A 14841-nucleotide genomic window follows, 5' to 3' on the forward strand; every position below is an offset into this window, starting at 1 on the left:
AAACATCCATAAATGTGTGCAGGATTATTGAAATTTGATTAATATCTGAGAAATTGCATAGTCCACTTTACCTAGCATGCGTGTACGCATTACATTGTCACGCAGCCCCTAACCTGGAGATCACAGCACCCAAAAGCCACCAACCTAACCCTAATACCTGAACCACTTCTGTGAGGTGGCATGAGGAAGCAATTCCTGAACTACATATGCTTTGTCTGCTTTAGTTATTGGAGTATCCTAAACATCTTGAGAGGCTTCATTCTCGTCTTTGTCACTGGTCCTAAACCCTCCCATTGCACCATGCTACATAATAACAAAAGTAATTTAGTGATGTTGGTATTTTTCTTTGCCAAACAAAACATGTATGAACAATCATGTATAACTATGATGAAGAATGTGTCCTTCTACATAACTGGGATTTCGGCAGGGAGAAATATTGCAAAAGTTCTAGCATTCATTGAATTAAAATATGGTTGATTATAAGTTAACTAGTCTGTTTACTGTAGGCCTGATTTATTCAATATATAAAGCATTTCAGACAGGATATTAGTGTAACATGGGTTATAATAGCAAAATTGTCCTTCTAAGAGAGGGGATGGATGTGGTATCAGAACAAAACGAGGGAATGTATTTGTTATAACAGTCCTTTAAAATCCTTTAAATCTAAAAAAATAACAGAATTCTATTTAAGATGAGGTGAGATCACAGTGTGAAATTTAGCATCATTTAAAAAATGGTTCTCTTTGTGGGGATTGGCTTAATGAAAGATTATTTATTTGTTAAACACAGTTGACTAGCTTTGCAGGAATTCAGAGAAAGCTGTGTGATAAGCCTATGTTGTATGGCATATTATATAACGGAAAGAAAAAGAGGTCCTGCCCAAAAAGACTGCCTAGTAGGTCGGAAGAAACCTAGAGAGGAACCAGATTCTGAGGGGTGACCACTCTGGCTCTCCTGGGTAAAGATTTTAAGAGTGCAAGATAATAATAAAAAAATGCATGTGGGTTGTGTCCCGAGTAAACAGAATCCAAGTAATCTGCATGACAAGGTGGAAAAGGACAGGGACAATAAAGAATCCCTCGAATCCCTTCCCTTTCCAACTCATAGAAAATGATAGGAGATGACTCAGAGCTTTTCTCTTGGCAAAGGGAGGGTACACAAAGTATTTAATGCAGGGGTGCTAGTAATTCTGTTACCCATGTTCTTGAATAAAATAATAAATATTTTTTTTAAATCAATATTTAAATATTAAATCATTTTTTGAACAATGTCACGTATGACATTTATAGACTAACTTTTAGTTAGATTCATATTATTGTTTGAGTGGATGTTTAACAATACAACATTTTTACTTAGGGTGCCAATCATTCTGGAGGGTAATGCATATACATATATATTTTTGAACAGACGAATACATGAAACGAATACAATAACTAAACTCTAAAGCATTCAATATTATGACTGAACTCTAAAGCAGTAAAGTGACTGAACTGTAAATACGTGCAATTACTATGCATGCATTACATTTTCAAAAAGAAAGGGACAGTAATGTCACATAGGCAGTTTATAAGTGTGCAGAGATAAAAAGTATACACTGTACAAAATTATAATCAACTTATTACAGCACCAAGGCAACACTAGAAAGGCAATTCATTCTGTAAGAAACCCTGATCCTAACATAAAAAATACTGGGAATGTTTAAATCTTAGATCAATTGGGTTATATATTACTGATTTAGCTCTCTTATCCAGATAGTTTTTGTGCATTGTGTTAGTCCAGTTAGTACTTATATTCAAAGCTAGCTAGGCAGGATTAACATGCAGCTTAGTAGTAGTCCACTAAGAAGAAAAAAAACACTCACAGAAAAGGAATTGCTATTGTTTTTGGCCCCAGGCCTAGGTGTACCTGAGCCAGCAGTCAAATATTTTGAACAGAAAGACGGAAGACACATGAATTAGTGTTGACATTCTGAAGTTCAGGGTTATTCCGAGCATATTTCCCTAACTTCAGAGCCTGTAACTTCCTCAACCATTCTACTAATTAGCACCCTATAAAGCACAGGCATAAAGCACACATACTTTATATTTAATTGCCTGCAGTTCGTAAGCATGTCGAAAATTAAGGGTCTATAAACTTTATCTCAATGTAAATGAGACTATTTTTCAATGTAGAAACTAACAATATTGTTCAGCTATCCCCAGAGCAGTATGTTTGAAGAACACTACTGCATCCGTAAACAACCGTTTCCACAGAAGATTCCATGTGGAACCTAAAAGTTGTTCTGTATAGAAACCAAAATTGTTCATTCAAAGAGAGAAGAAATAAGGGGTTGTAAATAATTCAAAAATGTTGTATGCTCTACAATTTCAATTTCCCATTTCAATGCCTGTTATGTAGCTGAAAAAAGGCTAAATAAATACATTCATATGGACAGCTATAGGGTAGTGTTACCAAAGTTCACCTTTCAAGATGAATACGTTATTAGGTAGTAGTATGTATGAGTGACAGTCTGTTCTGCTGTATCTTTTATAGACCATGAAGACAAACACGCTTATACACATTCACACACACACACACACACACACACACATAATCCCATTGCAGTAATTTAATGGGCTTCTGTTAACATAATAATCAGCTTTTATATCAACGTATGCCTGTTTCCAGTGTTACGTGAGTGAGACGATGAAATAGAATGTCCGAGCTGCGTTCAGAGTAGGAAATACCTCTGCGTTTACTGGGACTCTACAATATGAAGGTACTTCCTTGTGAGTCTTCTGCCATTTGTTTTCCGAAGTTGATGTATTTAAATGACTGGGTCCCAAACGGTTTTAGATTAGGGACACCCTGATGGATCACAAAATGACTGAGTCCCAAACGGTTTTAGATTAGGGACACCATGATGGATCACAAAATGACTTGGTCCCAAACAGTTTTAGATTTGGATCACCCTGATGGATCACAAAATGACTTGGTCCCAAACGATTTAAGATTAGTGACACCCTGATGGATCACAAAATGACTGGGTCCCAAATGGTTTTAGATTAGGTTCACCCTGATGGATCACAAAATGACTGGGTCCCAAACGGTTTTAGATTAGGGTCACGCTGATGGATCACAAAATGACTGGGTCCCAAATGGTTTTAGATTAGGGACACCATGATGGATCACAAATGACTGGGTCCCAAACGGTTTTAGATTAGGGACACCCTGATGGATCACAAAATGACTGGGTCTCAAACGATTTTAGATTAGGATCACCCTGATGGATCACAAAATGACTTGGTCCCAAACGATTTAAGATTAGTGACACCCTGATGGATCACAAAATGACTGGGTCCCAAACGGTTTTAGATTAGGGTCACCCTGATGGATCACAAAATGACTTGGTCCCAAATGGTTTTAGATTAGGGACACCCTGATGGATCACATATGACTGGGTGCCAAACGGTTTTAGATTAGGGACACCCTGATGAATCACAAAATGACTGGGTCCCAAACAGTTTTAGATTAGGGACACCCTGATGGATCACAAAATGACTGGGTCACAAACGGTTTTAGATTAGGGACACCCTGATGGATCACAAAATGACTGGGTCCCAAACAGTTTTAGATTAGGGACACCCTGATGGATCACAAAATGACTGGGTCCCAAACGGTTTTAGATAAGGGTCACCCTGATGGATCACAAAATGACTGGGTCCCAAACGGTTATAGATTAGGGACACCATGATGGATCACAAATGACTGGGTCCCAAACGGTTTTAGATTAGGGACACCCTGATGGATCACAAAATGACTGGGTCTCAAACGATTTTAGATTAGGATCACCCTGATGGATCACAAAATGACTTGGTCCCAAACGATTTAAGATTAGTGACACCCTGATGGATCACAAAATGACTGGGTCCCAAACGGTTTTAGATTAGGGTCACCCTGATGGATCACAAAATGACTTGGTCCCAAACGGTTTTAGATTAGTGACACCCTGATGGATCACAAAATGACTGGGTCCCAAACGGTTTTAGATTAGGGTCACCCTGATGGATCACAAAATGACTTGGTCCCAAACGGTTTTAGATTAGGGACACCCTGATGGATCACAAAATGACTGGGTCCCAAACGGTTTTAGATTAGGGTCACCCTGATGGATCACAAAATGACTTGGTCCCAAATGGTTTTAGATTAGGGACACCCTGATGGATCACAAAATGACTGGGTCCCAAACGGTTTAAGATTAGGGACACCCTGATGGATCACAAAATGACTGGGTCCCAAACGGTTTTAGATTAGGGTCACCCTGATGGATCACAAAATGACTTGGTCCCAAACGGTTTTAGATTAGTGACACCCTGATGGATCACAAAATGACTGGGTCCCAAACGGTTTTAGATTAGGGTCACCCTGATGGATCACAAAATGACTTGGTCCCAAACGGTTTTAGATTAGGGACACCCTGATGGATCACAAAATGACTGGGTCCCAAACGGTTTTAGATTAGGGTCACCCTGATGGATCACAAAATGACTTGGTCCCAAATGGTTTTAGATTAGGGACACCCTGATGGATCACAAAATGACTGGGTCCCAAACGGTTTAAGATTAGGGACACCCTGATGGATCACAAAATGACTGGGTCCCAAACGGTTTTAGATAAGGGTCACCCTGATGGATCACAAAATGACTGGGTCCAAAACGGTTATAGATTAGGGACACCATGATGGATCACAAATGACTGGGTCCCAAACGGTTTTAGATTAGGGACACCCTGATGGATCACAAAATGACTGGGTCTCAAACGATTTTAGATTAGGATCACCCTGATGGATCACAAAATGACTTGGTCCCAAACGATTTAAGATTAGTGACACCATGATGGATCACAAAATGACTGGGTCCCAAACGGTTTTAGATTAGGGTCACCCTGATGGATCACAAAATGACTTGGTCCCAAACGGTTTTAGATTAGGGACACCCTGATGGATCACAAAATGACTTGGTCCCAAATGGTTTTAGATTAGGGACACCCTGATGGATCACAAAATGACTGGGTCCCAAACGGTTTAAGATTAGGGACACCCTGATGGATCACAAAATGACTGGGTCCCAAATGGTTTTAGATTAGGGTCACGCTGATGGATCACAAAATGACTGGGTCCCAAACGGTTTTAGATTAGGGACACCCTGATGGATCACAAAATGACTGGGTCCCAAACGGTTTTAGATAAGGGTCACCCTGATGGATCACAAAATGACTGGGTCCCAAACGGTTTTAGATTAGGGACACCATGATGGATCCCAAATGACTGGGTCCCAAACGGTTTTAGATTAGGGACACCCTGATGAATCACAAAATGACTGGGTCCCAAACAGTTTTAGATTAGGGACACCCTGATGGATCACAAAATGACTGGGTCACAAACGGTTTTAGATTAGGGACACCCTGATGGATCACAAAATGACTGGGTCCCAAACAGTTTTAGATTAGGGACACCCTGATGGATCACAAAATGACTGGGTCCCAAACGGTTTTAGATAAGGGTCACCCTGATGGATCACAAAATGACTGGGTCCCAAACGGTTATAGATTAGGGACACCATGATGGATCACAAATGACTGGGTCCCAAACGGTTTTAGATTAGGGACACCCTGATGGATCACAAAATGACTGGGTCTCAAACGATTTTAGATTAGGATCACCCTGATGGATCACAAAATGACTTGGTCCCAAACGATTTAAGATTAGTGACACCCTGATGGATCACAAAATGACTGGGTCCCAAACGGTTTTAGATTAGGGTCACCCTGATGGATCACAAAATGACTTGGTCCCAAACGGTTTTAGATTAGGGACACCCTGATGGATCACAAAATGACTGGGTCCCAAACGGTTTAAGATTAGGGACACCCTGATGGATCACAAAATGACTGGGTCCCAAACGGTTTTAGATAAGGGTCACCCTGATGGATCACAAAATGACTGGGTCCCAAACGGTTATAGATTAGGGACACCATGATGGATCACAAATGACTGGGTCCCAAACGGTTTTAGATTAGGGACACCCTGATGGATCACAAAATGACTGGGTCTCAAACGATTTTAGATTAGGATCACCCTGATGGATCACAAAATGACTTGGTCCCAATTTATTTAAGATTAGTGACACCATGATGGATCACAAAATGACTGGGTCCCAAACGGTTTTAGATTAGGGTCACCCTGATGGATCACAAATGACTGGGTCACAAACGGTTTTAGATTAGGGACACCCTGATGGATCACAAAATGACTGGGTCTCAAACGATTTTAGATTAGGATCACCCTGATGGATCACAAAATGACTTGGTCCCAAACGATTTAAGATTAGTGACACCATGATGGATCAGAAAATGACTGGGTCCCAAACGGTTTTAGATTAGGGTCACCCTGATGGATCACAAAATGACTGGGTCCCAAACGGTTTTAGATTAGGGACACCCTGATGGATCACAAAATGACTGGGTCCCAAACGGTTTTAGATTAGGGACACCCTGATGGATCACAAAATGACTGGGTCCCAAACGGTTTTGGATTAGGGACACCCTGATGGATCACAAAATGGGAGGGAATGTGGACGTCATTGACGTCAAACGTCATTGGTTTTGGAAAACTTTTTAAAGTGAAAATAATGAACATTCTCAATGGAAGTGCAATATAAATTGTTGTTATGAAGGGTGAGACAATGGCTATGTTTAATCTGTTTTTCTCAAGTTTCTCAGAATTGTACACCTTCATTCAAATTGAATGCATTGTTCCTGATTTACCGATTTTCACGCTAAATGCAACATATGGCGGTTCAATCAGATTTAACTTTTACATTTTCATATCAGACACACTACAATAGAGTTTCCTGATGACTTTAAACTGTAATCAGTGGCTCGGGTAGAAAGGCAAGCGAAAACAAACCAATAATAAAGATCAAAACAAATACAATATATTGTATTTTGTACCACATCTTTAAATACTCAGAATATGTTCAGTTACATCTGAGTCTCTGCAGTGTCCGAAACACCTAATTACAGAGCAACCCAGTATGTGGATGAATGGATTTCTATGTTATCTATCTTATTTACTGTATTCTCACTGAGACCCACTCTAAAACCTCCTGTTGAGAAGTCCCATAGCCTCCTCTCTGTCGGGAAGTCTATTCACCAGGGGTGTGCCATCAGGTCACCCATGGGTCATGCCGGGCATCTATTAGAGTGCTTATTTAGTGGATTACTCCTTTAAGAGGAGCGATTGGCCTGCTAAGAGAAAGAATCATTACCCCTCTGCCCGCCCCCACCATACCAACAATCAATACAGAGGCATCATTAAAATGAATAGCTGGACATTCCCCGTTTCTCCGGATACTCGTTGTGAAATCAGTGTCAGGGGAAATGAAGATGGATCCAGGAGAAGGCGTCTAAAAGCCTCTAGTGATTGTCATGAAGTCATCTTCTGCTCACTGCAGAGAGAGAAAATGGGTACAAAGCGCCCACCTGAACTCCAACAAAGCCCCGTGCTCTCAGTTTATTAAGAGCTGCCTTTGAGTCTGGTACAGTAGGATAAACAGAACGTGGCATGTACAGTGGTTGGGGGGAGCCCATTGCCCCTCCCTGATTTTGAGAATTTTAAAAGAATCGAGCGGGTGTCAGAATCCAACGTATTTGATGGATTGGCACCGGACCGCCTTAGCGGTCACTGAAGGGTTCTGCTAAGACTTTTAGTGATTTATCTGAAGGGCTGAAAAGCTGGATTCTGTTGTGGTAATTATTACACTTTGATGCGTGGCTAAGGTCACGTTATTCCAATACGTTCTACATTTGATTTTGACCTCATCACACCAGATAATCTTTTTCCTCATGCTCCTTCAGGGGGCAGGTCATATGCCTTTTACTTAGGAGTGACTTCCTTCTAGCAACTTTACCATGAAGGCCTGATTAATGTGTGAGTGTTGTAAAGGTGGTTGTCTTTTTGGCAGCTTCTCCTATCTCTGCAAAGAAACTTCTAAGCTCTTTTAGAATGGTCACTGGTTTCTTGGTCAGAATCTGTAAGTTTCACAACAAACTAAGAATTTGTTCTGGTCCGTTAGTGCAGCAGTTGTGTACTAAAGAAATAAAAACAAGACAAATCTACAGCCCCATCTTGAGTTGTGTATTGAGTTGTGGTTACCTCCATTACCAATTCCCTTATAGACTAGTTATTGAAAGGTCTTCTCTGGGAAGGTGATCTCTAGGAAGAGTTTTGGTGGTTCCAATCTTCTTCCTTTTCACGATGATGGAGCCCACTGTGCTCCTGGAAACCTTCAGTGCCTTAACATTTGTTGTTGAATTTCCTGCAGGTAGACTTCTAGAGACAATATATGGATTATTGGAGGACACAGGATGCAGTTGAGCTCAATTCAGAGTGTCACGGCGAAGACTCTGAATACTTACGTATGTGAACCTAAAACCGTGTTTTAAATTAATAAAGTATAAATTAAGTCTATAAAGAAAACATATTGTGGAAAAAGTGAAGGGGTCCGAATTATTTCCAAAAGCACTGCATTGTTGATTTTGCAAAGAAATTCACGATCGCAGAACTGCGGAAACCTGGAGGGAGTGCCTTATGAAAATATAGATTGTAATTTACTAGTCAAGTCACCTCAAGCAAAACAGTATGTCCTTGTCTAAATTTGATAAATTCTTGCACGACATTTCACGCATCGCAAAAGAGAGAAATGGTGAATAAGGTTGAATGATTGCAGATGGAGAATGAAAAAACATGCACATGATTTTTCCAGTCCATCTGTTTGTCTTTTTCAGTGTCTCTTAAAGTGTCTATTAAAAGTTGATTTGTCTGCGTTACCGTGGTGATGTGACCGTGTCAGCGGGTCATCTGTTAGGCTTGTCACATGTCCAGTGGGCCCATGGGAAGTGTGCACCTGTGGACACTCCTTCCCCAGACACATGCACTCTCAGGAAGAAGCGTTCCAAAAAAGTTATTCGGCAATCTCCATAGAATAGGCGTTTATGGTTTCCATAAGAACCGTTTTAGATTTTAAGTAGAATATTTTTTCCTTTCTATGGAACCAAAAAGTGTTGCAACTGAAACCTTTAAGGGTTCTTCAAAGGGCTATTCCCATGGGGACAGTTGGAGAAACCTTTTTTGTAAGAGTGTACTGAATGTACACCCAGATGCAGGCATAAATATACACACACAAAAACACACATACACACACACACACACAGACAACTCTCACCAACCCCACTTCGTCTTCCTGTGACAATCTTCTACTGAATCTTCTTCATGGCAAGCACATACTGATTACCGTTATCCTATGAAATATTCATTAAAACAAAACAACTTTTATCTCAAACACACCCTTTTTTGTGATAAAATACCACACAGTTTTCCCGTTTACATAAAAGATGAAAGTAAATGTACAAAAAAAACTAGCTTAAAAGGACAGCATATCAAAGTCCCACTGTATGTTCAAGCAATCATCTCTTAAAGCATCTCCTAAATTCACCCCCATGGTTCCCTCAACATGCCCTTCATAACAGAGGTATATGCCAGATTTACGATCTGCAGATGGCTAGACATCAGGAGAGTAAAGAGGAGGATGAGAAAAGCTAAGACCTGTACTTCTGTGCCTAGCTAAGCACCCACTATATAAAAGCAGAAATCAAGGGCTCTGTGGAAATACAATGGCAGAGGAAGCTGGGCTTTAAACAACCTGTAAATCCACACTCTGAAACGTCTTACCAGTACTCTGGCCAGGTGAAAGGGTAAAGGGGACAGGTGCCCTCCCAGTGGGCCTAATGGCTCGCGTTAGAATCATTATGATTTTTTAACCGCTTACAAATGAAGGGGAGCCAATAGGGAATCATGCTGTTCTCTTCAAAATACTCCAAAATGAAGATGATAGGACCATTTCTCTCCGTCTGTCTATTAAAATAGATTTTTAAATCAACTGTGTGGTTCCCCTACCTAATAAAACAATACTGGTTCTCAATGAATAGTCAAATGTGTCAAAGGTCAGTGAGGAAGGTCTAGGTGAGAGCGGGTGCCAGGAAAAAGAGGCGTGACTGCGTCTTTTAATAGAGGGGATATTTTGAGACTGCCATGGGCGTACAAGAGGGAGCATCGTCCAGGCCTGCCTGCCTTCTGTCACAGTGACGACAGGGCATTCACATCTTCTGTGCTGGATGGAAAATGTCTGCAGGACCGGCAGGTGGCACACAGGACTGTTCCCATGGTGAAAGACAATGCCACACCCACCAACTGCACTAACACAACGCAGCACTGTGTAGGATATCCTTGAATGGAGACACACCTGAAAGAAATACACTCTTATTTGAGTGATGGCAGGCTGCACAGGATCAGTCTAAACTGAGTTAACGGCTTGAATCCTCAGCCGAGGCCTTATATTGCATAAAAAGAAGAAGAAAGTCAAACAATGGCTGTCTAATGGCCATCCTTTTCTTTTTGAAGATATGTTGTCACACTTTTAATTTTTTATTGGACAGTGAAATGTGAAAGATATAGGAGAGTTTTAGAGAGTTTTAGACTGAAAAAGCAGTAGGTCGCACTCAAACCTCGACCGTGGCAGTACATGTGCGCTCGAGGTAAAAAAAAGAAGGCAATTGTTAATGGAAATTACACTGCTGGCCCTGTACTGTACTTTGTATGTGGTTTTACGGGGCTGCATAAAGCCATAGTAAGATAGTAGAATGTGTCCCATACATGTGATTTTCCTTTCAGCATTTATTGGGTATTAGGGGACAGGTCTGAAACCACCCGGTTTTACTATGGTCAAGTAGTATTACACAAAAAAATCTAAATAAATTGAAAGCTTTCGAGTTCAGAGAACGTCTTAAACTTGGACCTGAAGCACATCCACGTGGCCCATTATGGATGGAAAAGGCGGTGAAGCCATTCAATGTGCTTTTAAATATCCAATAATGGTAAGTAATTGATTTCGTATTGCTGCATGGAAAATACTGTTTCTGTGTTAAGGGGTAGTTTGATATCTGAAAAATGCTTTGTCATTCCAGACAGTGAGTGATAAAATGGCCTATAGGATTTCTGGTAATGATTTGTGCCGAAAGGAAAATCTTTTAGAAGCATAGATAGATTCATGGACAATGGCATCTGGTAAAGACACCAACATACAGTAAAACAGTTAGAGTTTCAGTGCATGTGTGTATTCATGTATGTGTGTGTGTCTGACTTGTGTGTTACTGACATGTGTGTGTCTGACTTGTGTGTGTCTGACTTGTGTGTGTCTGACGTGTGTGTGTCTGACTTGTGTGTGTCTGACGTGTGTCTGTCTGGTGTGTGTGTGTGTCTGACGTGTGTCCTTCTGGTGTGTGTGTGTGTCTGACGGGTGTGTGTCTGATGTGTGTGTGTCTGACGTGTGTGTCTGACGTGTGTGTGTCTGACGTGTGTCTGATGTGTGTGTGTCTGACATGTGTGTGTCTGACGTGTGTCTGTCTGGTGTGTGTGTGTGTGTCTGACGGTGTGTGTGTCTGACGTGTGTGTGTCTGATGGTGTTTGTGTCTGACGTGTGTGTGTCTGACGGTGTGTGTGTCTGACGTGTGTGTCTGACGGTGTTTGTGTCTGACGTGTGTGTGTCTGACGTGTCTGTGTCGGATGTGTGTGAGTGTATGTCTGGTGTGTGTGCTACAGAAAAAATCAAATCCATTTCCTAATTACGGCAAAGCACAGATCAACATTTTTATCAATATGGCATTTATTAATTCATTTCAGAGAACACATTGAGTGTACATAAAACACCATTATAATTTCCATAAATATTTCATATTAAAGAGGAAATATGTTTCACTTTGTGCCTGGATAGAAAATAGTTAAGAGTTACAATCATGTTGTAGCGAAGAGATGTTGGAAAATAAGGCACAATATATATCAATCTGTTACATAGAGCCATGCTATTATATTCCACATGTATTAATGAAGCTAGGTAATGGTATAGTAAAGCGAAATCGTGTCTAGCATTAGTATTCTCGGCATGCCGAAGAAAGACACTGTAAGTACGACAACATAGAAAAAAAAATGTAGATATGTCCTCTTTTTCAATGAGAGACCGCATAGCTCAGATACGGCTGTCTAGTCTATCACACTAAGGATATTGGTTGTCGTTCCTATAACGTTTGGTCAGGATTGTGGAGAAACCTGTGCTGTTACTATGGTAAAGTGCATACTGAGCCATTGTCAACCTGCAACAGTGAATAAGCCTGAACAATAAATTCACCCGAGGTAAAAAAAAAAAAAAGTATATATTTCATACATGAATTATTGCCAAGCGGTAGTCTCCATTCAAACACCCCTTCTCTAACTTGATTATACAGCCGAGAGGGATGCGATTATCATAGGTGGTCCTTATCATTATAGATCATGAGCATGCAAAGTTTTAGATGTTTTGGTATCTAGGCTATCGTCTCTGATTGTCTAAGCATTTCTGAATATGGTATAAAGAAAGGTTCTGTAGAAGGGCAGAGTCAGGTGCTGAAGACTTGAAGAGGCACTCAGGATAGATAAACAGAAGAGCCCTACAATTTGGATCCTTACAAATGGGGAAATGCTAAAAAGAAACAGGAGCTTAGCTAAAAAACTGCATAATAGATTTAAGGCAATCATAAAGTACATTTCAAATACGTGTTTATACAAAGAATACAATACAGAACATACAGTATAAATGAACGCAATAATAATAATAATAATAATAAAAAAAAAACACAAGTCTAACCTATACACAAGTCCCTACATATTTTCCAGCCATTTTTAGTATCCCTGTAAACGAATGATTGAAATGATTTAAGCTGACGTAGACATAAGCACGCCCGGTTCGAATGAGACAAAGACGGTTGCATTCTATTCAGTGAGAGGTGTTGTAAGGCACCGCTTGTGTTCCTGTGGTTTGCCGGAAGACTCTGACCGACATAAGACCGCCAGTGTCCCTGAACATACACGCCAAGAAGATGCCATTGATACAGAGATCAAGTATTCACATCTGACTGTTTGGTCCTTGGAAGAGCAAGAGTTGTCATTTAAAACGTGTTTGTAATGGCCACTGTCCGACCCGTTATATAGAAGGCCTCTTGTTACATCGGTTCAAATCAAGCTTCGTAGTTTCCTGTCGCCGACCACCAGCCGGCCGATCGGTCTGCAGCGTCGCGAGGAGCCAGCGAATTGGGCATCGGCAAAATGCAGGGATGAGGAAGTGGCGTTGTGAAAGCTCTCTGTCGAGGGTTTCCTCAGGTAGATCTAGCTTTGGTTTGTGGTCCCCTTGGTCTCTGCCTGGTCATCTGCAGAGAGTTTATGCACTGAGATGCACTGAGATGCTGGACAGGTCATTTCTGATGATCTCGTTGACTGTGGAGACAAAAAAAGAAAGACTGTTACTTGAAAATTAACAAGAAGATCCATTTAATCTTTGTTGGAATAATTATCATCTACTTCTTCATCATCGTCATCCCTTTCTGTGGAAGCACCTGTATCAGATGATGTTTGGAAGTTAAATGCCGTCTCTTGACTTTTTCATAAATCAGCATGAATGCGGTAAAAAAGGGAATGTCATTGTTTTTCTTCTGATCGCTTATAACACGTATTAAGTGTTTTTCTTAAGAATTCTTTGTGATGTATAACAGAGCTCTGAAATCACCACAGAGGGATTTAGGCACAAAGACACACTCACAAAAACCCTTGTTCTCTTTCCTGTCTTTCCTGTTCTAGATCCTGTGCCCGCGCATTTCCCACAGTCGGGCAGACAGAGAGCAGTCCCCTCTTCTTATCTGCTGTGTGCTTTGGCACATTGGGGGGAAATGGCTGAAGATGGCAGGGACCCCGGACCCTTGGACTGAGAGCAAACAGGAGGATCCTCAATGCACCCGGTGACAGATCAGAGGAACAGACAGAGAGATAAAAAGACAGAAAGGGGAGACAGACAGAGACACACAGACACACAGAGACCAAGATGAGAGAAAAATTCAGAAGGAGACACAGACAGAGACACTGAAAGACAGAGATGAAGAGAAAGAGGAAGCAAAAAAGGAGAGGAAAACTGAAACTCGGAGAGAGAAAGAGAGCGAGGACGACCACTCTGTCTGGACTTCAGTGACACCACCATCCACACTACGGAGCCAGAACTGGAAGTCCGCCCTTCCCCGTGTCCAGTGTGGCTCCCCCAGAACAAGGCAGAGTGGGCCTTTCTTATCAGCCTCCGGCTCGCTGAACAAACATGTCCACAGCGGAGCCGGTCCTGCCCACACAGACATCTCAACCCCCCCAAAAAACAAAACCACCTACACACAAAGAGAGGAGAGGGCACTTATTCCAACGCCTTCCTGCCTGTTGTCAAACAGTGTTTTTATTTCATCGCCGGTGTTTTGGTTATGGTCGGCATGGCTAAGGAGAAGGTCGAGAAAAGAAAAAAAAGAAAACACTCCAAGCATTAACGGACAGAGAATGTTCACCGATGGACCTGCCCGCACACCAGGTTAGGGCTTACCTCCATGAGGAACTTCCATTGGAAAAACTCAACGTGATCCCAAAACCTTTGGCTGTTTTCACCAGCTTTTCCGCTCCGGGGCTAAACAGGCGTTTCCCCGCCGTTATTTTTAGGTCACGCCTCCGCGGAACAAGAAAAAAAAGGAGCCACAAATGCATGTAACAATTAAATGATCAAACTTTAATGGAAGCCTTTGAACTCCATGGTTGTGAGAGACACAGGAAACAAGCTCTGGGCCCTGAAGTGTTGTTGAAAGAGGGAAAGCCCAACACCTTGGCAGTCGTACCGTGCAAATGTACCATCTCTG

At 41.4% G+C, this 14841-nt stretch overlaps 1 protein-coding gene across 5 annotated transcripts in view; it reads right to left on the reverse strand.

Annotated features, from left to right (window-relative positions):
• Positions 1-11766: 11766 nt before the first annotated feature.
• LOC105028214 (nuclear factor of activated T cells 1) overlaps positions 11767-14841 on the reverse strand; it is a 60940-nt gene continuing 57865 nt past the window's right edge. For 3 of the 5 annotated variants that reach the window (XM_034289099.1, XM_034289102.1, XM_034289100.1), the window contains exons 10-11: positions 13722-13883; positions 13325-13399 (exon numbers count right to left, since the gene is read on the reverse strand). In XM_034289099.1, coding sequence (XP_034144990.1) covers positions 13756-13883 — 128 coding nt within the window. In that variant the 3' untranslated portion in view covers positions 13325-13399; positions 13722-13755. Of the gene's footprint in view, positions 13400-13721; positions 13884-14841 lie in introns of all 5 variants that reach the window. The other 2 variants (XM_034289103.1, XM_034289101.1) reach the window with 1 other exon arrangement.

This window comes from Esox lucius, chromosome 20 (assembly GCF_011004845.1).
Source record: "Esox lucius isolate fEsoLuc1 chromosome 20, fEsoLuc1.pri, whole genome shotgun sequence".
In the NCBI taxonomy this organism is placed as follows: Eukaryota; Metazoa; Chordata; class Actinopteri; order Esociformes; family Esocidae; genus Esox; species Esox lucius.